Consider the following 27,683-nt stretch of genomic DNA (forward strand, 5'->3'; position numbering starts at 1 on the left):
CTAAACCTGTTGGAAATCTGACAATATGACCTTCCGTGAGGAAAACCATTTAAAGTGCTGTGCCTTTCCCTGAGAATTTTGTGAATGAAAGGCTTACTGGTCAAGCCGGTGATTGACACATGGAGGCATTCAAAAGTGTTTGTTGGACGTAAGCAGAGTAGACAGAATGGTGTGTCTTTACCGTGACTAATATTGGATGAAGGATATCTTTAGATTGTTGCCTCCCAGAACCACATCAGGTGGGTAGAAATCACCATAGAATCTTGTTTAAAAGTTCAGGTTTCTTGGGTCACCCCCAGAGATTTTTACTTAATAGTCTGACTCAGGAATTTTTTTTTTAATTTTTATTTTTTTTGTAGAGACAAGGTCTTGCCATGTTGGCCAGGCTGGTCTTGAACTCTTGGGCTCAAGTGATTCACCCACCTCAGCCTCCCAAAGTGGTAGGATTGCAGGCATGAGCCACTGTGCCTGGCCTAGGAACCTTTTTTTTTTTTTTATTTTAACATGCCTTTTGGGTGATCCTAAAGCAAGATTGTTTGGAACCACACTTTGAAAAATTCTGCTGTAGGAGTTGGGGTGGGAGGGGGCAGTGTGGGAAGAAAGGAGATGTTCCTATGGGAGGGACCATGAATGATGAGAGGTCATGGCTAGCTGGCACATGAGTATACCTAAAAAGTGTCCAGAAGTTTGTTGGGTTGCAGAGAGGTCAATGTCAAGGTAAAACTTAAGTCTACTTGGGCTGAAGTTCTAGAACATATCCTTAAGAAGTGGTCAGTTGGAAGTTTCTAAAGTTTTACTGACCAGTTGGTGCTTTGCAGAGACTGGGCTCACTTCTGCTTCTTGCTGCTTCCCTACCTTGGCTTTGATGATGCCAGTGGGGTGGGAAGAGAAAGAGATTTGTCTCTCCCAGTCTCTTCAGAGAAAATTTAGAGTGGTTCTGAGGCAATGGGAAGAAGGAAGGAGTGAGAATGGGCATCTGAAGAGAGAGGACTCAGCCTTTTTTTTCTTCCATCTCTCAAATTGGAATATGCCTTTGAGCCCCAGGGATCCAGAGGGGGCCAAATGTCCCTTAGCCTAAGCAATAACTCTTTCGCTGGCTAAAGGCTGACCTTTCCAGCCTAAGATGTCAAAGCTAGAAAACGCCTTCCAGATAAGCTACATCAAACCCCTAATTTTAGAGAGGAAGTCACTTTACTCAGAGGTTAAAAGGCAAAGCCATCCTGCAAAAAATGGAACCACCTTGGGTCTCGTGACTTTCCACAGTCTATTGCCTTTTCACAGTCTGCAAAGAGGAAGAAATATAGTAGCTACTCCTTGGCATTGTGGCAGGCCTGGATCCCAAGCAAGCACAGCAGTGTTCAAGAAGGCGCACTCATTTCCGGGAGGCCAGTCAGTGGTTCTGACTGAGAGGCCTGCTGCTCTGCCAGGGTTCTGTAGCCTCATCTTGAGTCCTCCTAGAAGAGAGGGTAGAGACAGACCTGGGACCCCAGCACCGAACAAGAGTGAAGAATCCCATTATCGTTGAGGTTGATCAGCATCAGGGCCCTGGGGGAACAAAACAAGAGGTATCCCAAGATTAATTTTGCTGGATAGAGCAAGTATAAATAAGGACACATATGAACACACACGGGCACACCCACGTCACTTGTACTAACCATTTTGTTGTTGTTGTTCCTTTATCATTTTACTCAAGGTGAGTAAAGGCATTGTTTTGTTTTGTAACTTTTAAGTTCAGGGATACATGTGCAGGTTTGTTACATAGATAAACATGTATCATGAGGGTTTGTTGTACAGATTATTTCATCACCCAGGTATTAAGCCTAGTACCCATTAGTTATTTTTCCTGATTTTCTCCCTCCCCCCACCCTCTGCTCTGTTCCTTTATTGTTATTTTTTTATTTTTTATTTTTATGAGACAGAGTCTTGCTCTGTTGCCCAGGCTGGAGGGCAGTGGTATGATCTTGGCTCACTGCAACCTCCACCCCCTGGGTTCAAGTGATTCTCCTGCCTCAGCCTCTGTGTAGCTGGGACTACAGACTTGTGCCACCACGCCCAGCTGATTTTTGTATTTTTAGTAGAGATGGGGTTTTACCATGTTGGGCAGGCTGGTCTCGAACTCCTGACCTCAGGTGATCCACCTGCCTCAGCCCCCCAAAGTGCTGGGATTATAGGTGAGAGCCACTGTGCCCGCCTTCTTTTATTTTTTCAAAAGGGTAATAAATTTAAATGTGCCTGCTTCAAGATTCAAAGGGTACAAAGGGGTATACAGTGAAAAGTCTTCCTCCCACTCTTGTTCCCAGCTACCTAGTTCCCCTTCACATAAGCAACCAACTTGTGTATCTTTCCAGAGACACTTTTTACTAGCAGAATTTTTATATGTGTGTGTGTGTGTACTCCACAGTTTTTTACACAAATGGTAGCATGCTAGGCAGACTTTTTTGCACCATGCTTTTCCCCCTATTGTATCTTTCAGACCATTCCATATATATCCACACATAACTTCCTGGATTTGTTGTTGTTGTTGTTTGAGACAGGGTCTGACTATGTCACTGAGGCTGGAGTGCAGTGGTGTAATCATGGCTCCCTGCAGCCTCAACCTTCTCGGGGCTCAGGTGATCCTCCCACCTCACCCTTCTGAGTAGCTGAGATTACAGGCGTGCACAAGCACGTCCAGCTAATTTTTGTATTTTTTGTAGAGATAAGGTTTCATCTCTACAAAACCAGGCTGGTCTCGAATTCCTGGGCTTGAGTGATCTGCTAGCCTTGGCTTCCCGAAGTGCTGGGATTACAGATGTGAGCCATGGCGTGTAGCCCTGGTTTACTTTTATAACTTCATACTGTTCTATTGTATACACCTGCCACAATTCATTTAGCCATTCCCTATCGGTGGGCATATAGCTTGTTTTCAACCTTTTGCTATTACAAACACATGGTCAAGCTTTTACCTATTAGAAAAATTTGTAGAAGTGAAATGATTTAGTCAAAAGGTATGTGCACTGTCAATTTTAATATATTTCTCCACAGCAATAAATTAATTTATACCTCTATCAGCAATATATGAGAGTTCCTGTCTCCTCACACCTTTGCCAAGTCAATGAGATGTTGAAGTTTTTATGTTTGCCAATCTGATAAGTGAAAAATAATACCTTTTATTTACTCTTATAACATCTCCCAAAATATCTCTCTTCCTTATCTTGAGCCTTTCATAATTCTGTATTACAAATGATAATACTAACACAGAAAAGATAAACAACTTCTTGTAATCACACCGGTGTAAATGGCCAAAGTCAGATGTTCAGCACTCTTCCCTATACTACACCATTCCACACAGGGCTCATGGAGGTTCAAAAGGGAGTAGGTGGCTTCAAGCATTCCCTTAAAGACACATGATATTTAAAAAAAAAAAAAAAAGCATGGAAGCTTTCTGACATCTGCTAAAAGACCTCTTCTTTAGTGGTTTGATACCAAGAACACATTTCTGCATGAATCCTCCAGCAAGTACCGCTCTTGAAGGAGAGGGCTCTGATTAGCAATTTGATCTGACCTAGTCCTAAACATTAGCTTGGATTCAATATCTAGGAAGCAGTGGGATGTTGTTGTTTTTAATTTCTGTAAGACATTTCTCACTGGACACCCAGGATCTAAGTATTCATCAGCATGGTGTGAGTGTGGGTGTGTTTTTCCTAGGTTTTAGCTTTATACAGAACACTCACTTGGACCTGGTGAAGATACCAATACCTAACACACATTCCCATACAACTCTAATGAGAAGCTGATGAGGTAGATATCTTTATTGACTCTTTCACTGATGAAGCTGAAGTCCAGAAAGATTAAGTGAGTTTCTTAGGGCCACACAGTGTATCAGTAGCAAAGCAGAAAATACAATGTAGACTGCAACCGAACTCATTAGATTCCTTGCAAAGCCTTGTCTTCTCCCTCCTCTATTCATTTTAGTGAATGACGTGACTCAGTCCCTCAAATCTAGAGATTAACATCCACAACTCCTCTTTTATTCATCCAGTTGATCATTAAGTCCTGTGAATTCTACCTCTAAATGTCTTTTCTCTTCACTCTTGTTACATTAGTTCCTCTCTCTGCTGTGTTGTTGCAGTCGCCTTCTATTTTGTTCTTCTTGCCTCCTATCTCTCCTTTCTCTAATCAGACACAGCATCCCTGAGTTAGCTTTAAAATACATAACTTCACATCCCAGCTTAAAACCTGCAGTGGCTCCCCAGTCTCTAGAGAGTAGATCCAGACTCCTTCACGTGAACCCTGTGCAACCTCTCTTTTCAGCCAGGATGACCACACTCCAAAGTACTCTCCTTGTTCCAAGCCCAGACTTTGCTTTTTCTTCCCTCTTTGCTTTTGCATGAGTTGTCCCCTCTACTTGGTATGGCCTTCCCTTCTTGGCCTGAAAAACGCTTATGTTTCAGGAACCCAAATTCACCTCCTCTGAAACTATTTTTTGACATTACAGTACTATTAGTGGCTCCTTTTTTATTAGAGGAATATTTTGACCACACCTCTGTTACAGCACCTGTCATATTAAGATTATTTCTCTTCCCCACTAGATTGAAGAGCATACATCATCAGTGACTTGTCTTTGTATCCCAGAGCCCAGCACAGTGTGTATAGGAGCTGTTCACTAGAAACTGGTGAAAGGCAAGGAGGAGGAACAGACTGAACCAAGGACAGCAGGACCAGTAGTTTCATTGCTCAGTGAGTTCAGGACACTGTGTGAGGCTTAATGCTTCAGCTTATATCTATCTGAAGCAAGATGGTAGAACATTTTTCCAAAGCAAGTTAATTTTCCACCCAAGAGGATGAAGGGAGAGAAGGCTGAAGGAAGAGGGGGCAAAGCTGAGGCTTTCTCTCCTTCAGGGACTATTTCCTGTGGGCTGCGGCAACACATTTACTAACTTCAGAAACATCTCAGCTGAAGTCCCCCAGCAAAAAACGGTAAATAGGCTGGAACTTTGTTAGGATTTACAAAGAGAACAGCATGACCACTCCAGAAGGGTTATAAAAATGCTTCACCACTAACTCCACCAAACCCTCCTGCTGTAAACAGCTCTAATGCTAGTGACTACCCTCAGACACTTGCTGTCTATCCCTTTAGGGTGTTCTTAAACCGTAAAGAACGGAGGTAAAAATACTGGAGTGTTTCCTCCACACTGGAAAGGAGAGGTGAGTCATATCGTTGTGATTGGTGTTTTAAGTATATTTTTATTGTTTTTTAAATGGCATTCAAGTTTAGTTTCAAGTTCAACAGCAGTCTTAGCCTACTTCCTCCCACACAAATACTCCTTAAAGTGTGCACTTAAAGTAAATAGGCACTCTTAAATAAAACAGTGCCTGCAAGAACCTTCTGACCCATTGAAATTAGTCTTGCCCTGTCTTCAGAGGTGTATTCGTCCCTCTTTGGGTGTAGAGCGGTATTTAAGGGTGACACTCGGGCACGCAGGAGGTGTGGCAGGGGGCGGGGAATGCAGGGTCACTGTGGCTCAGGGGCGGGTGTGGGTGCAGGCGCGTTGGGATGGCCCTGGGCGCCCTGGGAAGTCCGAGGGCAGGCGGCAGGGCTGGCGGGCGGCCGTGCTGGCTCCCGACGTGAGGTGGTGACGGCTGGCCCTGCGCCCAGGCCCTGCGCTGCCGACCGCTGTCCTGGCTGCGCAGCTCCCCAGTAAGCGCCGGGCTCAGGTCGCGCCTTCAGTTAGCGCTCAGCCTGCGCGCCTGCCTCTCCTCCGCTTGCGGTTTCTGGTCGGATCCCAGCTGGCCCAGACTTGCTCTGAAGTAGGAGGAACCGCTGTCGAGCGAAAAGTGCACACCGGGTGATTGATGAACTCTTAATAGAACTAACCTCTCCCGCCCCCTACCCTAGACACACACAGAGAAATCCTCCACCCCAGCCCCTTCTCCAGTCCTCCTCGCGGGCGAGAGGGGACGCGGCCGCCAGCCGGTAGGGTGATTAACTCACCGGCTGTCTTTGCAAAAGTGTTCCAGGTGGATCAGGAGCACCCGCCCACCCCGCCCGCAGCCTGGCCCCTCGCGGAAGCGCAGAGAGCGGGGAGCTAGCGCGCGCGTCACGTGGCGGCGCGGACGTTTGTGCCGCGCGCCCGCCAGACCGCCCAGGAGGCGGCGGCTATTGTTCCTTGCCGGGGCCGGGGGCGTCCTGAAACGGGGTCCACGCCAGCCCCCTCCCGAGCGTGTTCTCAGGTCTAAGGACGGGTGGGGCTTCCTTTGTGTGTTCTCTGGAAGAGGCTGGGATGGCGTCGTTGCTGCCCCAAGGGGTAACTGAGGGGGGGTTGAGGGAAGATGGTACCAGCTCCCTAGAGCTCAGCTCACCAGACCTGCTCTTCCGCTCGGCCCTTGCAGAGGAGGTGGGGAGGGGTATGGTATTTGTAGAGCAGCTCTGTGAACAATGGAGCCATCAAAAAGGCCTTCTCCCAGCCTCCTCACCAACCACGCACATTCCTGGCCCAATAAGCCCTCCTGGCCTGGTTTTGAGCCCTGCTTCCCAGGTAAAAACACTCCCTGTACCAGAGCTCTCCATGAATTTTGGTTTAAATTAGGATTTAAATTCTTCTGGCCCTTACTAATGTTAAAACCCAGCTTTTATGATTCTCCAGATAGTATTCTTTCCTTAAAATAATCCAGACTAGCTATAGGAACCAATCAGGACATTTTGCCCAAGATCTAGGACAGAAAGACTCATGCAGTAACTCCTGCCTTACAGATCTGGGGACCCTTCACCTGCCTCTGCTACTGCAAATGATTGGATATTTGTCTGCCTTGGCTCTTCCCTAATGTGTGGAAATAATTTTGTTCACTCTGTTTTGTGCTGGACCTGGCCTGAAAATGGGCCCTTATATTGTCTTTGCACTTTCCAACTTGCCAAGGTAGGTGTGAAACCTGAGGGAAGTGTTTAGGAATAGGCTTTAGGCCAGGTACTTGAATCCATTTGTTCCCAACCTTGGACTCCAAAGATAAGGGCATTTGTAGCTGGAGTAGAAAACAAGGGAACAATGAGAACTAAGATTTCGTCCTCTGTGATGATCCTCATCATTCACCATCCTTCCTCTCCAGCATCACCAGTGCAGAAAGTGCAGAGGACTTATATACCCAATCTTTCTTTTTTTTTTTTTTTTTTGAGATAGAGTTTCACTCTTGTTGGCCAGGCTGGTGTGCAATGGTGTGATCTCAGCTCACTGCAACCTCACCTCCCAGGTACAAACGATTCTCATGTCTCAGCCTCCCGATAGACCCAGTCTTTCTCCTTTCTATCCAGGCCTTCTGCAAGAGAGATCTAAGAACCAGCCCTCAAAGATGGTAAGGGCTTGGCTAGTGACAGCCCAGTCTCAGCTCCCTGTGCCCAAAGTGTCTAGGAGCAGGGCCACTCAACCCAAGCCCTACATATATACTCTGTCTGGGAAGTTGCAGTGCCTCTAAGTGATCAGGCCATAGGCCTGTGAAAACTGGGGTCGTCCATGTGCCTTCCTGCCTACTCACAAACTTCTGTTCTTCCTATTCTTTTCTTACAGTTTCTGAAAGAAGGACCAAAGTAGTGCCAAGAACTCCCAGATGAAGAGGACCTTCCTTAGACCTATAACAGATTCACTACTTGACTTCAGAGGGAAATTTCAGCTAATTCTCAGGAAAAGGTCAAAACAGGCCTGTGACTGTCCCTGGAATACTGAAGGTATAAACAAGCTTCTGGCTCCCCCAGGTCAAGCAGAGGAACACTTTTATTAGAATGAAGGGTTACTTCTTTGTTATTCAAACACACACCCACACACATCTTCTGTAGTCTCCCTAATGAAAAACCTCAACAGATGGAGAGCCTGAGCTCCCAAGTCCGCAGGCTGAGAAGATGCACTTCACTCAAGGGCCAGTGGGCTGGTACAGACTAGGGAAGGGAAAAGGGACAAAGGCTGCTAGTATAGGTAATCACTATCTTTTAATACTCCTAACACAGAGAAATTTGAAAAATCTTGTTCAGCAATGTTAGCAGCCTCTGAAGCCTCAGAAACTAATTTGGCTGATGTGTCTCTGATAGGGAACTTGGGGCTGCACCAAGGGGAAACATTCTCCTCCTGTATTCTCTCCTCTCTCTCATTTGAAATCCTGTACAAAGAAATGGTACAAATGGATGGTTAACTTAATGATTCCATCAGAGGCAGATTTTTCTCTGTCAGGTCCCTGGATGAGGTGGAGGTCTGAAAGCCAGAGACAGAATATGTACTTAATCGCCCTTTCTGACCTGCTTACCAGTGATCAGGACTACTCTCCAGGCCTTTCTTGTGCCGCTTCCCCATTCTTCCTGGCTAGTTCAGTTGGGTCTCAGCACTTCAACTCCTGGCTGGATCCTGAGTTTTTCTTGGTTGCAGGGAAAGCTCTCACTGTCTGCATCTCCTTCCCCACCCCCACCTCCCGTTTTGCAGCTGGCCATTCTGGCTGCCTCACAGCTATCCTGCCTTAATTCACATTTGATTGCCTGGACAGAACCACCAAGAATGTCCAGACGACTGCCACCCCTCACCCATGGACCTGAGATCCTGCCCTGACCCCTTTCTTCAGACCCCAGGAGGACCCACAATCTCCCTGATCCCCACCTTCCCCAAAGTGGTCTCTATAGGAAAAAAGCAGAGCTGGCTAAGGCCTGAGACAGAGCCATTTCTTCCCCTTGGGCAAACGAGGTAGACCCTCCCAGAGACCAATGCCTGAGAGGCCCGGCCCCGAGCTCCCTTTATATGGCCTCCCCCATCACAGAACCCGTGGGAAAACCTGGCACACAATGGCGCGGCTGCTCCGGGCACCCTCAACCCAGCGCCCTGCGGCAAGGCCTGGAGCAGCCTCGTGGTCTTGGTGCGCTCCCTTTGCCCTCCCCGCACCCCTCCGCGAGCACTCGTCCCGGGAGAGAGACCCTGGCTAGGGTGGAGGTTGCCTCCCGCAAAGGGCGCTGTTGCTGGGGCTTCCCCTCCCCCATTCTCTTGTTTTTCTGCTTCTGAGACTCGGGAGAGAGGCGGCAGGCGCCTCCGCAGCCGGTAGAGCAGCTATTGTGACCTTCCCTTGCAGAGCGGGAACCCAGCCGAGTGTGTACCGCCGGCGGTGGCGGGGGAGGCGGCCACTGTGTGTGCAAACCTCAGTCGGAGAGGGGGTGGCGCTGGGAAATAAAGGTTTGCAACCTCAGGCAGTTGGGCCCTTCAGAGGGCGTTTGGTTGTGTTTAGACTCGGGTGCTTTCTAACACTAATTGCAGGCTCAAAAGGAGCGGAATTTATTGCGAAGGCCAAGGCGGCTTGTTTATAATTTATGAAGTTTTAAATGGCTGTGCCGCGGGCCCCAACTTTCTCCTGGGCTGGCAGCCGCGCGGAAACGCGCCCTCCCACGGCTCGCCGCCCACCCCCCACCCACGCCCCTCAGATGAGTCTCACGCCAATGGCAGGAACAGATCCGAACTATTAGAAGTCTCGGGAACCTCCAGAGGTGACAGAAGGTGGCAGATTTGGTCCAAGCCCTCACCCCACTCGAGAGGAGGGCGTCGGGGAAAGCTGCGGCTGCCTGGAGAGGGAGCCCCCGATCCCACACTTCCTTGGAGCCTGAGTGTGAGAGGAAGCTAATGTCAGCCGGGCTAGACACCGTTTAAAGTCTAATCCATGAAACCCTAAGCTGCAAATGACACTTGGGGCTTTGCAGACACCCGCAGACTCAGCAGATACTCCTGCGGTAACACACTGTGCTGGAAAACGCCTGGAGCCATGACATATTATGTATTTTTTTTATTATTTATGGTAGGAAGAGGAGATGAGGGAAAATCGGGCTGAATCTAAGCAGCCTGACAATTCAGCTAGTTAATATTTAGCCAGTTAAGAAAGGTGGTTGTAATCCCTGCAAGGCAGTGAGCTCTTCTTTGATTTCTCTAATAGCTTAAAAAATAATTTCTTACAATTAGAAATTCTGCCTATGGATACAAATTTCATAGAAAACAATGTTAAGCCTTGAAAGTGGGTAAAATGTGCCTTCGTTTGAAGTCATTTATTCTGTTGATACATTTCTACAACATATATATTTTAAACCTGCTCAGATAAAGTGAAATTTAGCAAAAGGATATCCCCTCCCACCCCCAAATCTAACATGCCATTTTAAAAACAGCACAAAGGAACAAGGAAACTAAATATTATTTTGAGCCAACATTACTTAGTGAAATACAAACATCCAAATAGAAACGATTGTTGTTCCACCAGAAGATTAGAAGTTAAATTATTTCCACACAATAGGAATTTCACCTCGTGTCATCGGGGATGTAGTAGGAGTTGCATTATTTGTCAAACCAAATAGAGATGCGTGGGCTGACTTTGCTGAAATACAAAAGAATTGAACCTTATCTGAAGGCGTTTTCTAAGTGGCCCCTCCCATAGAAGTGGGGAAGTTGTCCACCCCTAGCAGAAGCCACATTAATATTTACAAAATGGTTATAAATCCTTGAAGACATTTTTGCCCATTTTGTATAAAGAAACAGGAGTAAACAAGGTGTTTATACTTGTAATGTTTCATTAATGAAACTTACTGCTTTACATCATGGGGAACGTTTGTTTTCTTTAGAAGTGAACTAATGATCACTACAAAGGAAGAATTCATGACAGCATTTCCTAGAGAAAAAGCTTAGGTGCGCATCTCCAAATGATGGTTTCTTTTTCTACACCTTAGCTTTTTCGTAGCTCAATTCTTCTTACCACTTCTCTTGTGTTTTTTCTTTGATTGTCAGTTTTCTTTCAAAGTTTATTTTTTGTTACTTAATGCAGAAAAGTGAGCTCTGACCTCCCCAGTGTAAAAGTCGATTGTGTCTAGAAAGAAGGCAGTAAAAACAGCAAAGCAGGCGCTGCTTTAAAAAAGCCCTGCCCAAATCATCCTGCCCAGAACCTTTTTAGGTTTGCATCCTCATTTCCCCCTCCCCTAATTTCAATAGCTGGAAAGTAATCAAGTATCCCCAGAACCAATTTATGCACTAGACTCCAAATAAATAAAATATTTTTTTCAAAGTGTCAGTCTGTTTCGGGGCCTTCCATGGGGATTGTGTGAGATAAAGGCATAGTGATCTGCTTGCAAGTGTTCATCATTAACACAGATACACTTCCGACTGGGAAATTTTTTTATTCTAAATATTTGTTCCAATAGTACCAGACAATTTGAAATCAATAAACTGTGGTGAGGGCCGTGGTTTTTGAGAAATGACCACATTTCTCAAATGTGTTGTGCCACGCCACCGGGCTTCCTGACTCTACCCATGAAGGACAATTTGCGGTCTTAATCCTTTACGTCAACTACAAACACCAGCCACGGTTACGACTGTTCAAAACTACTCTCTCAACTAGTTCAGACCAAGGGGACTAAGGAGGTGAAATGTGGCCCCCACAGCCTGGAAGCGAATTCCTAAGCTCGGCTGGATAAATCTACAAATATACACATAAATACATTCAGACAAGGATAAATAATCAGGGAAACGAAATGACTCGCTTCAAATAATAAATACAGATAGTTTAGTCCGATGCAATCCTTACGGGACAGGAAGGAGAATATAAATTAAGGTCTCTGAAACTAAGCTAGAGGCGGGCCAGGCCCAAGACTCCCCAAGCTCTGGTCCCTCTGCAGGGCGCGCCGCCGATGGATCTCAGACTTACCTTTGGGACACCATTACCAGATTAGAGTCCCTTGGTCCGCAGTATGTGGCACTGTCAAATTTACAGGGAAGGATCCTTGCGGCTGATTTATGGCGAGTCACCCAAAGGAAGACGCCCATGGAGGGGAGGCCCGGTCGCCTGCGCCTCTGCCGCTGGAGGCCTGAGACCCGGGAGGCGGCGGCAGGGCAAGAGCGGGGAAGGGGGTTCCCGAACTGCCCCGCGGGCCCCACCCGCCACCCCACCACTACAGCAAGAGAGGTAATTTTGCCGCGAGTTCGGGCTGGCGGCGGCCGCTACAGATGCGTCAGTTTGGGAGCCTCCGGCAGTCGTCCCTGAGACGAGTGGTGGGCCGAGAGATCTGTGTAGGTGGGATGAGGGTCGCAAGGTCCATGGTGGTGGTTGCCTGGAATCTGCGCGGCGCAACTGTAGTCCACGCTGGCCGACGACGGGTGCGAGAGGTGGCCCAGGTTGAAGACAGGCCCGGACGCGGGCGCCATGGACTCGACGAAGTTGCCCCCCACGTACACCGGGCTGCCCTGCAGGTTGGCGCTGGCGAAGCCGCCGCCGTTGCTCGCCATCGGATGGGGCTCGAACTCCGGCGCCGCGTAGCGCTTCTGTTGTGGCAGGCAGCTGCTGAGTGGCGCCGTGTAGGCAGCCAGGCCGTACATATTGGGCTGTGATTTGGCGAAAGCAGGCGGCGAGGGCGCGTCGTAGGCCAGGCCGGGCACTGGCGGCAGCTGGCCGGAGTAGGCCACGTGGCCAGCGGCGCCGCCGAGCGGTGGGCTGCGCTCAGGGGACTGGCCAGCCGGCGAGTGCAGGATGCCCTTGGCCTTCTGGTCCTTCTTGTACTTCATGCGCCGGTTCTGGAACCAGATCTTGATCTGGCGTTCCGTGAGATTCAGCAGGTTGGCCATCTCCACGCGGCGCGGCCGGCACAAGTAGCGGTTGAAGTGGAATTCCTTTTCCAGTTCCACCAGCTGCGCGCTCGTGTATGCCGTGCGTACCCGCTTGGATGCTGGGCCTGGCGGGCTCTTGTCCTCGCAGCTCTCTCCTGGGCAGGGAGGGAGAGAGGGAGGTCGCTGAGCGAGTGGGTGGGGACCCTCAGGACTGGAGAGGGGTGCTTCCTTGGTTCTCTTTTCCTCCTCCCTCCCCCCACCTCCAATCCTGGCTGGGGTGGGGAAGGGCCGTTTGAGAGGTATGATTCCAAGAGGGAATTAACCTACCTACCAACCCCCTACTAGGCCTACCTATCAGTCGCACCTGAAACCTCCATCAGCCTTCTAAGTTCCAGTTCACTCTGCCCACCCTCTCCCCTGCAGCCTAGTCCATCATCCCATACCCACCCAAAGGCCATGAAAAAGTTTAATGAGAGACCAGGAGCAGCTGGTAAGGCCTCCCTCTGTCAAAGAAGGGCCAGACTCCTTTGAACACTCCTCCCAGCCTCTGCTGCCAGGGGTGGGGTATGGAGAAGGAAAGGAGGAGGAAATAACTCCAGCCTGCCTTGCTTAGGAGCTGGCCCCTGGGCAAAGCTCCCCACCAACCCCCAGCAAAGTACGGGGATGGAGATCTTGGCGCCCCACTGCAGCCCAACTGCACTCAAAGCCAGGGAGGTGACAAACCAAAAATAAATAAATAACAAAAAAAAACAAAAATAAAACACTGCCTGGGTATTTTAGGGAGTCCAAGGCAGGCTGGAAGCATTTTGAGTATTCACAGTGCTAGGAGAAGCAGCCTCAACACTGGCTTTTACTACCCTGCCACCTCTCAGCTGCTTGTCCACTCCCTCCCAGGGAAGACAAATGGATTTCTCCTGGGAGGGAGGGCCTGAGCCTGCAGCTGAGGAAGCAGGGGCAGGAAAAGGAGGTTGCAGGCAGGATAATACCTTCCCCCTAGGAGCAGCAGCCCCAGAAAGTATCAGGCAAACCAGATTCCTGATAACAAGCCACAACCCAGGCCCCAAACTTGCCCTGGACCTGGAAGCAAGTTCATCTACCTGAAGATAAACCATATCAGATACCACAAGGTCAGAAAATTTCAGGAACCAAGCAGTCTAAGCAGAGAGAAGGAACAGCCCTCAGAGCTCCTGGCCATGCCTATCTTCTACATGCCTTGGGTGGACCTAGAGAAGGCCCCAACTGGAGGGTCTCCCCTTCCAGTTAGAGAAATCCAAGGCTGTTACTGTCTCCCAGACTATCCTATCGTACTAGGACAGGCACCTCCCCATTATGGATTTGCTGGAGTGGGAGAATTGGGCTGAGGTGAGCCAAATAGAGACTCATGGTTATGCTTAGCAGCCCCTAAAGCCAGACTGGTTGGATTCAAATCCACCACTTTGCAGTTTCATGATCTTGGGCAAGTTGCCTATCCTCTCTAACAGTTTTCTTATCTGTAAAATGGGGATGTTATCATATACCTACCTCAAAAGGTTCTTTGAAAAATTAAATTAGATAATGCTTAGAAAGTACTTAGTATGGTACTTTCTTTTTTTTTTTTTTCGCTTCTTATCTGCCTCACCTCCGATACAGGCACGGTGGCCCCCAACCCCGGTAATTTTTGTATTTTAAAACACGGGATGGTCTTGATCTCCTGACCTCATGATCCGCCCGCCTCAGCCTCCCAAAGTGCTGGGATTACAGGCTTGAGCCACCACACCTGGCAAGTATGGTACTTTCTAAGACTTTAGTTTTTATGAGTTTAAGGGAATGAGATTCATGTGATATGGGCTATATAACCACCTAGGCTTGGGGATTGTAATACCTATCTTCAAATCTTGAAGAGCTGTTGGGTGGAATAGGGAACGGAGTTATAATTAGCAGCCCAGGAAAACAGATATGCCCATATAAGGAAGCACTCTCTATTAATAGCTATAAGACCTGTAGAGCAATAGCACCAGCAGCCTGGAATGGAAGGGAGCACCCTGTCACTGCAAGGTCATGACCCCAATCAGGAACACTAAAAAAAAGAACATTTGGCATGAGTAGGAGTTTAGACATATGACCTCCAAGGTTGCATTTCCAGCCCTGACTAGGCTTCCTTGGGTCAATATGGAGGGGGCTTGGTCTGGGGGTAGGCCACCTCAGGGAGCTACCTGCAGTGGCACAGCTGTTCTTCTGCTTGGAGTTCTGTCGAGACTCTTTCATCCAGGGGAAGATCTGCTTGCTGATGGTGGCTGAGGAGCTAGAAGCATTGGGCCCACCTTTGGGCTTCTTGGTGGGCACTCCACCTCCAGGATTGGTGGGTGAAGATGGGGGCAGGGTCGGTGGTGGAGGAGGGGGTTGTGGTGGCTGCTGCTCTGAGTTCAGACCAGGAGGCTGGCTGCCACCACCCCCACCCTGGCTGTTCCCACTGCCAGGCCGCATGCAGCTGCCATTGAGTTCAGCTCCTTTGTGGGCTGGGGCTCTCAGAGAGGCAGAGCTCTGGATGGAGCAGGCAGAACCTGGATAGTCAGTGTCCAGGGAGCTGGCAGCAGCAGGGGGTGGGTAGGGCTGGTGGGGGGTGCTGTAGCCGTAAGTGTCAGTAGTTTTGCTGTAGCCATAGCCTCCAAACAGTCCTGGGTTTTCATAGTAAGCAGCCTTCTGCATTGTGCACTCAGGAAGCTCCAGGGCCTGCTGACCCTGCTCAAATAACATTGACTACCACTGTATCCTTCACTGCCACCTCCAATGTCTGCTGAATCCTGAGAAAGCTGGGCCAGCCCCCAGGCTCCAGGTGACCTGTCAGAAGAAAAGCAAGAGGCCCCAGAGGGAGTGTCATTGGCAAGACCAGTCAATATAGAAGGACAAGCCCATGCTCTCTGCTTCCTACCCACTTCATGGTGGGGAGATGGGCAGGGTGCTGGATTTGAGTTTATTTACTTATCTATTTATTTCTTAACACAGTGTCTTGATTGTTGCCCAGGCTGGAGTGCAGTGGCATGAACATGGCTCACTGCAGCCTCAATTTACTGGGCTCAAGCGATCCTCCCACTTTAGCCTGGTATTAATAGCTATTTCAGAGTATTTCAAAGTCCAAGCTATTCTGCAGTATTAATAGCTATTTCAGAGTCCCAGCTGCTCTGCAGTAGCTACAGGTGCACACCATGCCTGGCTACATGTCTTAGTGTTTTGTTTTGTTTTGTTTTGTTTTAGATGGAATTTCGCTCTTGTTGCCGAAGCTGGAGTGCAGTGTCATGATCTCAGCTTACTGCAACCTACATCTCCTGGGTTCAAGCGATTCTCCTGCCTCAGCCTCCTGAGTAGCTGGGATTACAGGCACCTGCCACCACACCTGGCTAATTTTTTGTATTTTTAGTAGAGACAGGGTTTCACCATGTTGGTCAGGTTGGTCTTGAACTCCTGTCCTCAGGTGATCCACCCGCCTGGGCCTCCCTAAGTGCTGGGATTACAGGTGTGAGCCACTGCGCCCGGCTCTTAGTTTTTTTGTTTGTTTGTTTGTTTTGTAGAGACAGGGTCTTACAGTGTTGCCCAGGCTGGTCTTGTGTTCCTGGGCGCTTGTGATACTCCCGTCTTGGCCTCCCAAAGTGCTGGAATTACAGGCATGAGCCACTGTGCCTGGCAGATTTTATGAAGTTCAACTTATTTGAACCTCTGGAAAAATCAGAAGGAATTTTTCCTAAATGTAAGAAGAGTTTCCTTATTTTTAGCTCAACTCTAGCTGAGGGAAAGGGCTTCCTTCTATCTCCAGATACAATTTACTTTCTTCAAGATTGCCCATTTAGCCTTTATTCTGTGTGGAAAAGTACTTATAGCCTCAGACATTTTGTTGGCTGATTCTCCCACTAAACTGTAAGCTCCTTGGAGGCAGGGGCTGTATCATTTGTCTACTATTCCTAAAATCCAGCACAGTGCCCTGCATGTAGTTAGTGCAATAAATGCTTGTTGAATAGGTAAATTAATAAGTGGACCAGTCAATCATTGGGTCAGCACAAGGTTTTGATGGGAAATGAAAGTCCTATAACAAGCTCAGAACAGCCAGAACTTTAAAAAAAAAAAAAAACAATGTCTCCTCCCACCTGGTTTCAAAATCACAGCATCTTTCTGAAAGTCCAGATAGTCCACTTAGCGATGACAGGGTGAAAATCAGCTGAGTTAGCTCTATGAATCAGCAGTGTAAAATCTACAATGTAGAAAACTGGGGATAAAAGCCAACAGGAGGACTTGCAGACTTCCAGACTCATTTTGAGGCTAGAAAATGTTTCTTCTCTTTCATTTACATTTTTCTAGACCTTTTACTTTTGACCTCCCCTACTTTTAAATGGATATCACTGGAAATGGGCAAAGAGATCTAGAATTTGAAATGCATGGAACATGGGTGAATGGAGAATGCTTTATAACTTTATTATTTTTGCCTTGGATCTATTGTATAAATAGATATTATTGACATCTGCTCTGGATAATCTATTCTACCCCACCTCCCACCCAAACTACAACCAATGAGAGAACCTTTCATGACATGATGAATGGACCCAGAATTAGAAGAAAGAAAAAAAAGCTAAGAAAAATCCTACCCCTTTTGTATTCCCTTCTTTATGGGGGTTTCCCTTCTCTCCCTGCCTCCCTACTTCTGAAAGGCTCCTAAAGAGTTAAAGTATAACTAATACCATTCAATCACTTTGTCTGTTTGATAAAGAAAACTCATAGGTCAGCTCCCTGGTCTCAATTCTTGATCTGTCTTTCAGGCAACTTTCCTTCCTAGAAACTCTCCCTGGCGTCCATCCTGGTCATCGTGATGGACCACATCATCTAGACAGCTTATGTGGCCTAATGGATTTGACCACAGGTACCAAAATGATTCACTAGTTTTCCCTCCACCATCACCAAAGAGCCTAACCCAAATTTTAAAATTCTTCTAATTAGTCTTTGGTAGGTAGTGTTGTTGCCCGTTTTTTTTTGTTTTGTTTTAGAATATAAGTGAGTATGCCATTTGTCTTGGTGAGGAACAGGCCCTTGATACCAAGATACTATGTTGTAGAAATTGTTTCCATTATTGTTCTTAAAAGTATGTAGGTAGGATATTTACTTAACAAAGCTGGACTTAATCTTTCTTTTGATTAATATTATATATCATTCTCTGTTAAAAGCTACTGGATATCAAATGGACAGCTAAGTCTTCATTCTGTGACTAATACTTACATATGTTTGCCCCCTGCTAAAGAAAGAGGCACTCTGGATTTGGTTATGTTTCAGGCTTTTCTGGTATCCTGCTTTCAGTCTTAACCCTCTGGAGGCCTAATGGTCACATCGGACACTCAGACCACCAGAACTTGCTGCTGCTCTGTCATTCCATTTACAACTGTGGAAGCAAAACATCCACCCTCCTGCCTCCCAAGTTGACAAAGTTGATCTAGATAGGTGAACCAGTCATGTTAAAATAGCTTACTTAGGAACTGACCAGTTCTTCTGGGACAAATGGCTTTATGTATATATTTGCTCCTATAGCATATTCCTAGAAAAAGTTCTGTGTACAGACCTCAAAAGTACAAATATTGGGCAGCTTCCTGAAAAACCAGAGTCTGTTTTCCTGTTTACATTGTCTCAAGAAATTTCCCACTCAATGACAATCCACTACCTTAATGTCCATTTCCCCAAAAGCAAGAACGAGTGATGGTGCTGTCCTTACTGGAAATGGCTTTGCAGTCCCCCAAAAATGCAGCTTCCCAAAAGTGATCCCTCTTAAAACAAAACCTGAGAATATAGTTACAAAACTGGTAAAAAGGCTTATTTCTTTTCAGAAATCCCTACTCCTTGTGAACTCTGCTTGAACCTAAAAAGCAGGAACGGGTCATAAATCACTTGGACAATGGTCAACTGTTCAGTGGCTCATCTTTTCGATCACCCCCTCACCCTTTTTTTAAAGCCTTTCTTTTCTCGCCCTTTGGTACCTTTGCTCATTTGGGCTCCAAGACCCAAATGCCTTGGGGTGAAGATGAGCCAGTGTTGGGGGAGGGGTGGTCGAGCAGAGCTTCTCATTTCTTCCAAGTCCTCAGCTGCCCTTTCCTCTCCCTCCTCCTCTCCTCCACCCTCTAACCCCGGGAACTGGCCAGGGCAGCCTCCCCAAACTCCGCCGGCGCCATCCCCTGCTCCTCCTGGGAAAGGGGTGCCAAATAGGTCTGGCTCGCCCTTTCTTGCGGTGCTGGGAAGTTGCCCACCTCAGCTTGGAGGCCCAACTGCAGGCCCGGAATACAGTGCCAAACGGTCTCCTGCCGGAAGGAAGGTATTCTCTGAGCGGCCGCCGCCCGCTTCCCCGGCCCTGCCTGCCCGCCGCAACCGCTGCGCCTCCAAAGCAGCCGAACCCTGATACTTGCTCACCGCACTTAATTCTACTAGAGATCAATACCTAATATGATACCAAATAAATAAAAGGCGCTCACAGCGACCAGGGGACGGGGTTATTAAGCAGCTGGAGCTCTCACGGTGCATATCAATGCACCTGTCATTGTGGTTTGTAGCAAAATTTATGACTGCGACCACGGCGGCAGTAAACGCTTCAGTAAGGAATGAAAAGAAAAACACTTCCCAAGGCCCGGCACTTTTCAGAAGTGGAAAGCAGGCTCCGCGTAGGAGGCAGCGCAGCAAAAGAATCCCCTACTCCGCACTTTTCCCGCTCTTGCACCCTGCGAGCAGCAGGATTATATAAAGTGACCGGCGCCTGCTTCTGCTAGCAGCTCTGCTCGGCGGTCGGAGGCGGGACGTACGCGCGCAGACTCGCTGGGGACCAAAAATCTGCTGCCCGTGGTGGCCTCGGACGCCGTGAGGCTAGTCCGACTCGCGGAGGCCGGCTCGGCGCTTGCTTGTACGCCGATGGCAGTGGAGAAGCTGAGGGGGCTTGGGAAGGGAGGGGGCGCCAGGCGCCAGGCTGTGACTAGCGCTGCAATCGTCGTAAATCACCGACGGGTAGAGTCAGCCCATCCAAGTTGAAAGAGAGGGGGAAGGCGATGGAGGTTGCGGTCAGTTTCTCTCAAAATCCGCTAGTGCTCGAGCTGGTCTCGGCGCCTCCCCCTGTTTTGCCTAAACCAGGGTCAGAAGCCCACGGATCTGTTTCTGGCGGCCAAGACTTTTGCTGAGCATCCCCACGAATTCACTGGAACCGAGCAACGATTCTCCCTTTCCTGTTGGCTTTGCTACTTTGGGATTCGAAACCATTGGTTTTCGGGTTTGCTCGAAAGGGGACTTCTTTACGTTCTGCCCAAGTTCTCCCAATCTCTAAGCTTGAGCCTCTTTTGCTCTATAAGAAGCCCTGGACGCGCCTTCTAAATCACTCTTATTTAGCCCAGATAACTCAATACTGTAATGCACCCTGTATTTAAGGCACTGGGATTGCCCCATTAAAGCGCCATAAATTTGAAGGCCAATGATCGGTTTTCATGTAACGGGTGGCAGTTCATACTGAAGTGACCCACTTCAAAGCTGCTCTTTGTTCTATGTCTTGATGTATGAATTTTGAGATGGCCATCTTGAGTTGCAGATGGAAATGTACTGGAAATTACTTTTTAAATGATGCCCACTCACCACAATTATGTATGTGTGTGTTTTCTTGAATTTTGTCTTTATCTCTTTTTTTGTAGGCTCTTCGGGTTTCTTTTGATATCTGTGGAGGCGAATCTGGAACAAAATGGAAAACTCTCAGTAGCAGCGGGTTCTTGCTTACAAACACTTACATGTTGAAGGGCTTTTCCCACTTGAAGGATGTCATAGTCAATGTGACTATTGTATATGGTACCCGTGACCATCCAGACGCCTTCTCCCCAGCAGAAAACAGACTCAGTTGGCTCCCGGGGAGCGAGGGCCCCTTTAACGCCAAAATCCATGGCTGGATGGGGGAGGGGAGAGTCCGGACCTGAGGGAAGCGCCAGACCCTCTAGCCAGGTGGGTCAGAGGTGCAGGGAAGTCAATCTGCTCTCCTCCTGCCCCCACCAAATTCTAAATGCTCCTCCAGGTCCCAATCCCGGAAGCCAAACAGTCTCCTAGGGGCAGAAGAGAGAGACTGTGCAGAATTAAGATGGGGGTTTGGCAGGGGAGGCTGCAGACTAGGGCACCAGGAAAGCAAGGTAAATAGGCCCGGGTGGATCTTGGTCAGGGGCTGCTCTACAGCGCCTCAGTGAAGAGGACCTGGGCGCTAGTTCCTGATTTATACATTAAATATCTCAGATGCTTTCCCTGAGTTTATTCATTCCAGTAAGTATCCACCACACTCTTGGCCCTGGGCTGCCCACTTCTGGGTCAGGATCAGACTGCAAATCGCCTAAGAAACAAACATCCTTTCCACCCCCACCCAAAGCCATAGACCAAGCTCCCCGACCACTGTCACCGCTCAGCGGGTGCCCACCCCCGTCAGGTGAAAGGAGAGAGACAGAGTCCCCCTCTTGCATCTGCCCTGTGCAATTTGTCGACTCAGTAGTTTGCGAGCACTAAACTATACCCGGGAAAGCCTCACACAAAGCGTTCCCGGCGCTTCTAAAGACTAGAGCGCGCAGCCATAAGCCTTTGAAGTGACCTTTGGCTCACACCGCAATAACTCACCCCTTAATGAACACCCAACAGAAGCGCCTCGAAGAGATCCCAGCCCGGTAGGGCTCCTAACTTCGCGCTGCGGCTTCAGCTTCCCAGCCGGCCCGGACCCAGGGGGAAACGCCACTTGCCCGCCCCCCTCCCCCAAGCGCTTTTGGCTGGGCCGGGCCCTGAGGGTGGTGCGGTGCAGGCGCGAGGTACCAGGGCTCTCAAGCCAGCTGGTCCTGAAGCTGCTTTATATAATACATTCACGTGGGCGGACGTCAACTTTCGCCGCTTGATTATTTTTTATTTATTTATTTTTAAAAAAGAGTTCTTTAGAAGTAGGAGCATCCCCTCAAAAGAAGAGCTAAGTTGGGAGGTCAGCTGGGGCCACCACCCCCTTATGCCTCTAGCTAGATTTTCTTTTTCCAGCCGCAGAGGAACAGGGTAAGTTTGCGCCTGGGGGTTCCGGGGTGCGCGGTGCGCTTTGAGCTCTTGGCGTAAGAGGCTTGGGAAGAAGAAAGAGGACCCCAAGTTGACCAAAGTTGGACCACTAGAAAAGCCTTCAGCACCTTCTCCCACGCTTCCTACCCTGCCCACCCACTATCCCAAGCGGGTCCAACTTTGGCTCCTTGTTTGCCCAGATTCTCAGCCTTAACCGAGCTGGCTTTGGACCACCAGCACTGGTGCCCTTTCTGGTGCCAAAAAACGGGAAGGGCAGGAAGGAACTGCGTCCGCGAGCTGTCAAGAAGAGCTGAGTCCAGGTAGCCCCAACCCTACACCTCATCCCTCAGCAGCACCCTAGGAAAACTCTTTAAGATAGGGCCAGCGTGGAGCCTTGGTAGGGATTATTGAAATTTTCGGGGGAAGTTGTAAGTGAATGCTCCATGGGGCCAAATGAAATGCTACTCGCGGTAATTGGATTCAGCTGACTAAGCTGGCAGGCGCGCAGCTTCAAGGCAGCTAGCAAAGAAAAATGTCCAGCGACTTTAAGTTCTGATGAAGCCAAGCGCAGGCGATTGACAAAACAACTTTACTGCTCTCTTATGATGGCGAAGCCCCTGGAAGTCGGTTCCTCTCCTACTAGGGCCTGTCCCAACCTAAGCTAAGGGAATGCTCCTTGCTTTTAAGGTTCCTTCCCCATAGAGGTCCGGTTGGGTCTCGCCCAGTGGCATTACCACGAGCATGGAACCACTCACTGGAGCTCATGGAGCTGCTCACTCCATCTCTGGCCCGGAAAGACCCGGGATGGGTTGTCTTCTCCTCTCCCAGCCAGCAGCCACAGGGAGCAAGTAAACAAAAGGAGAGATGGGATTCGTGAACCAATATATGATTTAGCTTTCATTCAGGGTTCTTTGGGGAGAAGGACCCAGAAACACTAAACCTGTTCTCTGCCACTACAGCAATCAAAAGCCTAGATTGGTAAAGGGAAATGTGGAGGAACCTCCCAAACCCTTCTGGGTAGTTTGGGGGGTCTCTCAAATTTTGGGAGGAAAAGCTCAGTAGCATTTTAATCTCCCAAGAAAAAATTAAGCCAACAGTAAGAGGTAAAGGCTGTGTGTGGAGCTGCTACCGGAACAATGCAGGGAGCTGGCTGCCCACCGAGTTTATTTTAAATACATATAAATCAACCCGCCTGCACCCTGCCCGGCAGCTCAAGACACAGAATTAATATGACGCTCCATCTTACTTTGGCAGTAACAGTGTAAAAAAGTTTTAATTTCTTTTTCAGCCCATTCTCCTAAGTGCACATTTAGCCCCCAAATATTTCCTCCAGCACTCAATCCCCTCACCAGATCCCCTCCTTAAACTGCTACTACCACCGCCAATGCTGCCGGCCATCCTCCAAGCCTAGCAAGGTAGTGTCCTCCTAACCCTTTGGTAGGCTGGGAACGTCCCCACAAAGCGCGCCTTGTTACGATTAATCACCGTCCTCGATGTATATGTAGCAGTGTATCTAGGTCTACGCGGGCTGCCTCACCAATTGGCAATAATCAAGATCACAGATTACACAAAATAAATCATATTTAGTATCCCGCTCAGGGCGGCAAGCAGCCCCGTGCCCAAAGATTTCCATTTTGTCATGCAATTGCTTACCTGGATCCCAATTTATCATAAATCTGGTGTCCTCGGCCTCAGAGTGGGCGCCAGTGGGGGGCAGAGCTAGCCTTCCCCCTTTGTCTGCAGACAACACTGTCCCAACCCTGGTCTTGCGCGCTCGCAGACACGGCCATATACTGGAGCACACGGAATTCCCGGTAGAACGGAACCAGGCTGAGGTTCAACTACCAATAAACGCAGGAGGAACGAGTTCGTAGTCCCCGAGCTGGCTTCGCCTGCGCTGCGCGCCCATCGGTCCACCCGCCCGCCCGTCCGCTCTCGGGCCCAGAGCGGCAGCCACCCGCGCCCCCACCCACTCCTGGGTTTCTGCCCAGCCCTCCCAGGCCCCCCAGAGCTTGGGATTTGTTTTGCTTGCGGAACGTGGTCGTTTCTGGATTTGGAGAGATCCCCGGAAACCCCCTCATAGTCGGGAAATACAGACGCTGCCTTCAAATGCAAGCATATTTGTTCACGTGACCCCGAGGGAAGCTTGTACTGATTGAGGCTGAAACTTTCACGCCACCCAGCCCCGGAGCGCAGCCAGGCCTGGGGGCTGGAAGGAAGGGCGCAGGAGGCTTGGGACCTGGGCCCCATTCCTGGGGCAGACGCAGATGGGTGTGGGGCGGAAGGAAAGAACTCATTTTCGCAGGTCCGGACCGACTCAGTCTTGGCCTGGCCGCCCTCAGTGGGTTGGGGGCGTTGAGTCTTTCCCCACAACGACCTCTGACCCTGGCTGGGCCTTCCGCCAGACTGGTCCGGGAGTTGGAAATTTTAGAAGCTGCTTCTCTTAGAAGCGTCTCTGGAGACTGCAGTGGAGCAGCAGAGGCTGAGGGTACCCCTAGCTTCCCCGGGCCCGCAGAGTACTCCGCAGCCGCATGCACCCTGGCCAGGCGGCCTCCCCGCCGCCAAGGCCGACGCTCCGCTCTCCTCCTCCCAGGGCGAGGACCCGCTCCGGCCCTAAGGTGGAAGCCGCGGCTCTCAGCTCTGGCCAGTCACCTCAGAAAACCCTGCCACCACCACCATTCCGTGGCTCGTTCCGCGGACTCAGGATCTGAGTCACCGCCACTTCTGAGACAGAAAAGGCGCGTAGCAGGCGACCCGGACCCAGAGCGACCTCCCCTCTCTGACCCCTGAGCACCCCAACCTGGTCCTTCGAGGCCTGGAGCCGCCTAGGTGCTGAGCCACTGCCCGCCGTGATCTGTGTGACTCCAGGTCTGGGCAGGACCCGCAGATCCCACAGGCCCAGCGACCCCCAAGCCGCGACTTCCCGCTTCCTGCGGCGCCTCCAGGAAGGCGAGGAGGACTGCGGAATGAGTCCCGGCTGGGCTAACCTGGGGGACAATGAAACTTATATTTTAGAAATATTAAATCAAGACAGATTCCCACCACTCTCCGAGTGGCTGGTGGGAACGATTCTGCAATGTCGGAAAAAAGAATTAAGCGTGCCATGGCCAGCAGCGGACCTCCTGGCCTGTAATGAGCGCCCAAGACCCTCCCCTAGCCGGGGCCGCACTCGGGAATCCCGCACCACGGGGAACTCTCCACCCTATCCCCGAAGTTTTGGTTTCGTTGCCAGCTCTGCTCAGCGGCATCGGGCACAGTGAAATGCTCTGTTACTGATTGCAGGGTTTGAGACCGGTGAAAGCGCCCAGTAGCCATAGAAGAGCCCCGGAGGAGTGGATAAGGTCCACCGCATCCCCACTCCAGAGGCGCAGGAATGTCCCAGAGGCCTGAGCCCCCAGAACCTTCTACAAGCCCATCCTTTTGTTCACCTGGCCGGGCCTAGCCAGAGGCCCACTCGGGGCGTCTCTCGAAGCCGGATCGTGGGTGACCCCAGCCCACCCCCACCCGGAGGACTCCGCCCCCTAGCCTCTTGCCAGAGGCCGAGCCGAAGGCCAGCAGCAAGTGTTAATCCCCAGCCAAAAAGGGGGGCTGCTTTGCGGGAATTTGTCTCCAGGAAAGGATCTAAGCCTTCTTCAATCGGAGCATATGTTCATAGAGCAATAAACCGGAAAGATTTACAGTCCTCGCCCGGCCCCCAACAGTCTCGCACCCTTTCAGGAATTACTTACGATGATTTATCACACCAACCCCGGCAATTGTCACACTGATAAAATAGCCCGGGCCGGTGCCCGCCAAGCCGGGGCCTTGGGAGGCTGTTGGCTGCCGGGCTGCCAGAAGGGCTGGGGAAGCTTTTTGTGGGTTCCTCTCTGGGCCTACAAGGGGATAGCTAGGTGGGTTGGAGTGGGTTGGAGTGGGTGGGGGTGGGAGGGGAGACGATTCTCATTGAGAAAAATGCAAGCAGCTCAGAGAAAGCGCCCGGAATCTGCGCCCGAGTCACTAGCAAAGCACATAAACATTTGTCATCTTTGAATAATTGAATTAATGTGTTATTGTTTGAATGTATAATTCATAACGGGGGAAACTTTGTTTCTGTCCTGACGGGGAAATATACACACACCAAAAAAGAAATGAAAACGCACACACACACACACACGCACACATAATCCCAAAACAACCACCACGCGCAGCCAGCCCCTGCTCGCTGAAATCATTCTGAAAGCCAATGGAGGCATCTCACAGCAACATGAGGGAAGGAGGCGAATGAAGAGGCGCCCGGGTCGGAGCTGCAAGCCGGAGGAAAAGAATGCCCGCTACTGCCCCAGCCCACGACCCTGGCAAGCTGGGGATGGGGTGGAACGGAGCGCAGTGGCTCTTAGGACACCCAATTTTCTTGGAGTGCCGGTGAAAAAAGGCAGAAACTGGAGCGAGCAGAGAAACAGCCTTCTGCAGCCCGCACTGGCCTCTCCCCCATCCTCCTTCCCCAGGCTTCCCGTTGCCCCGGGGTCTCCCACTCGGGCTGCAGGGACTTCTCCTCGGGTTTATTTTAGCTCTTCCAAAATAGAAATAAAAAATACAAACACAAAAATAAAGGGGAAAGAAGAACAAACTCGCTGGGGTGACAGAGGCAGCAGAGCTTGGGTGGGGAGAGAGGAGCGGGGGAGAAGGAACTCGGAAATCATTATCTGTTAGTTAAAACCTGCCTGGGGTAAAATTTCAACTCGATTTTATAGCCTTCTATTATGACGCAAAGAAAAATTTACGACCCTCGCTTGAAAAGAGGGCCAGGGCCTTTTCTCACCGGTTTAAGAATAGGCGGCAGATGCCGTGACAGCGACCATTGTTCCCGGTAGACACAGGCGACCGGGCAACCTCGGCCCGCGTGCGCCAGGCGCGTCCCCCAGCCGGGCCGGTTTTTTACAACTCCTGTTGTCTTGGAGCAGCCCGCATGCACCTCGCCCCTCACCCCTCACCCCTCGCCCCCTGGCACCCTAGCGCCTCGCACACACACCCTCTCCCTGTCTCTGTCTCTCCCTGTCTCACACACACAAGCGCGCGCGCGGACGCACGCACACTCACACACACACTCGGCCGCTCTCAGTAATTTTTCATAAGTGCAAAGCTTTGCTGAACCAAAGGTCACCATCCAAGCCACTAACAACTTCTCGCCGGCGCGCAGTTCCAAATCAGGAAGCAAAGGGAACTATTTGTCAGCGGCCGTGACAGCTAAGTTCATTAAGGATTTAAATTTGATGAAATAAAAGTTGCCAAAATATTTACCTGCGGCCGCGCTCCCGCGCCCGCCGGGGGCCGGGGGTGGAGGGCTGGGGGCACCGCGCGGCCCCCCTGGGCGGGTGATATTCTTGGGATCCCTGCACTTTCCAAGTCGGAGAGAGCCCTTTGCGTGGCAGATTAATGACGACTCCGTGTTTCTTAAGGGACGTGCTGAATTAATTATTTCGCCAATCACGTGGTCGGGACTTGTAGAAATCTATTCTTATCATCTTCCTCGCACTTAGAAAATTCTCCGGGTTATGAAAGGCCCTCCCCCGGCTGCCAGCGAGCCCCGGCCGCCCAGCCCGGCGCGGGGGGTAGGGAGGGCTCCCCAACATGGCGGGCAGGCGGGTGGGAAGCGCCGTCTGCCGAGGGTCCCGATTTACTGTACTGTATACTCAGCGGGCTCTGCTATGGACTCGCTTCCTCCTCATCCCTGCCCGCGATTCAATACACACAACGGTATTGATGTATTGGTGGGCACGGGAGGAGCCATTAACCAGAAGACGGGCAGAGGACAATCATAAAATGTGTCTGAATATTTAAACTTCTGCCTGCGCATTTATAAATACACATGTCCACGCGTCTGGGGCGAGCCCTTCCATATATTAAGGACACATGTCTGATTTTATGCATTCTGCTCATTTCCTGTCTGGAACAAGCACCCCATCTATTTTGGGACTCCTGTCTTGGCCCCTTCTTCAAGGCGAGGCCAAGATGTGAAGAAGCCCTTGCGGTAAATGTAGTGCAGGGCACTTTTTATAGTGGGGAGTGTTTATTGTTGCCTGAGGGGTGGAGGGGGAGCGG

At 50.0% G+C, this 27,683-nt stretch overlaps 1 protein-coding gene and 2 long non-coding RNA genes across 3 annotated transcripts; 1 reads left to right on the plus strand and 2 right to left on the minus strand.

Moving 5' to 3' along the window:
- Nucleotides 1-5,206: 5,206 nt before the first annotated feature.
- LOC116810628 (uncharacterized) lies at nt 5,207-6,062 on the minus strand. Its single transcript, XR_004370337.1, has 2 exons — nt 5,975-6,062; nt 5,207-5,803 (listed from the first exon to the last, which is right to left on the minus strand). It is a non-coding gene; the product is annotated as an uncharacterized LOC116810628 (long non-coding RNA).
- A 66-nt stretch (nt 6,063-6,128) lies between these two features.
- On the plus strand, nt 6,129-8,147 carry LOC116810627 (uncharacterized). The gene is made up of 2 exons (XR_009214176.1): nt 6,129-6,287; nt 7,539-8,147. It is a non-coding gene; the product is annotated as an uncharacterized LOC116810627 (long non-coding RNA).
- Nucleotides 8,148-11,130: 2,983 nt separating this feature from the next.
- On the minus strand, nt 11,131-27,028 carry HOXD3 (homeobox D3). The gene is made up of 4 exons (XM_032755311.1): nt 26,883-27,028; nt 20,181-20,273; nt 14,762-15,386; nt 11,131-12,724 (listed from the first exon to the last, which is right to left on the minus strand). The coding sequence occupies exons 3-4, from the start codon at nt 15,300-15,302 to the stop codon at nt 11,967-11,969; spliced, it is 1,299 nt and encodes a 432-aa protein (XP_032611202.1). The 5' UTR covers nt 15,303-15,386; nt 20,181-20,273; nt 26,883-27,028; the 3' UTR covers nt 11,131-11,966.
- Nucleotides 27,029-27,683: the final 655 nt, after the last annotated feature.

The sequence above is a fragment of the Hylobates moloch genome, unplaced genomic scaffold, assembly GCF_009828535.3.
Source record: "Hylobates moloch isolate HMO894 unplaced genomic scaffold, HMol_V3 SCAFFOLD_1, whole genome shotgun sequence".
In the NCBI taxonomy this organism is placed as follows: Eukaryota; Metazoa; Chordata; class Mammalia; order Primates; family Hylobatidae; genus Hylobates; species Hylobates moloch.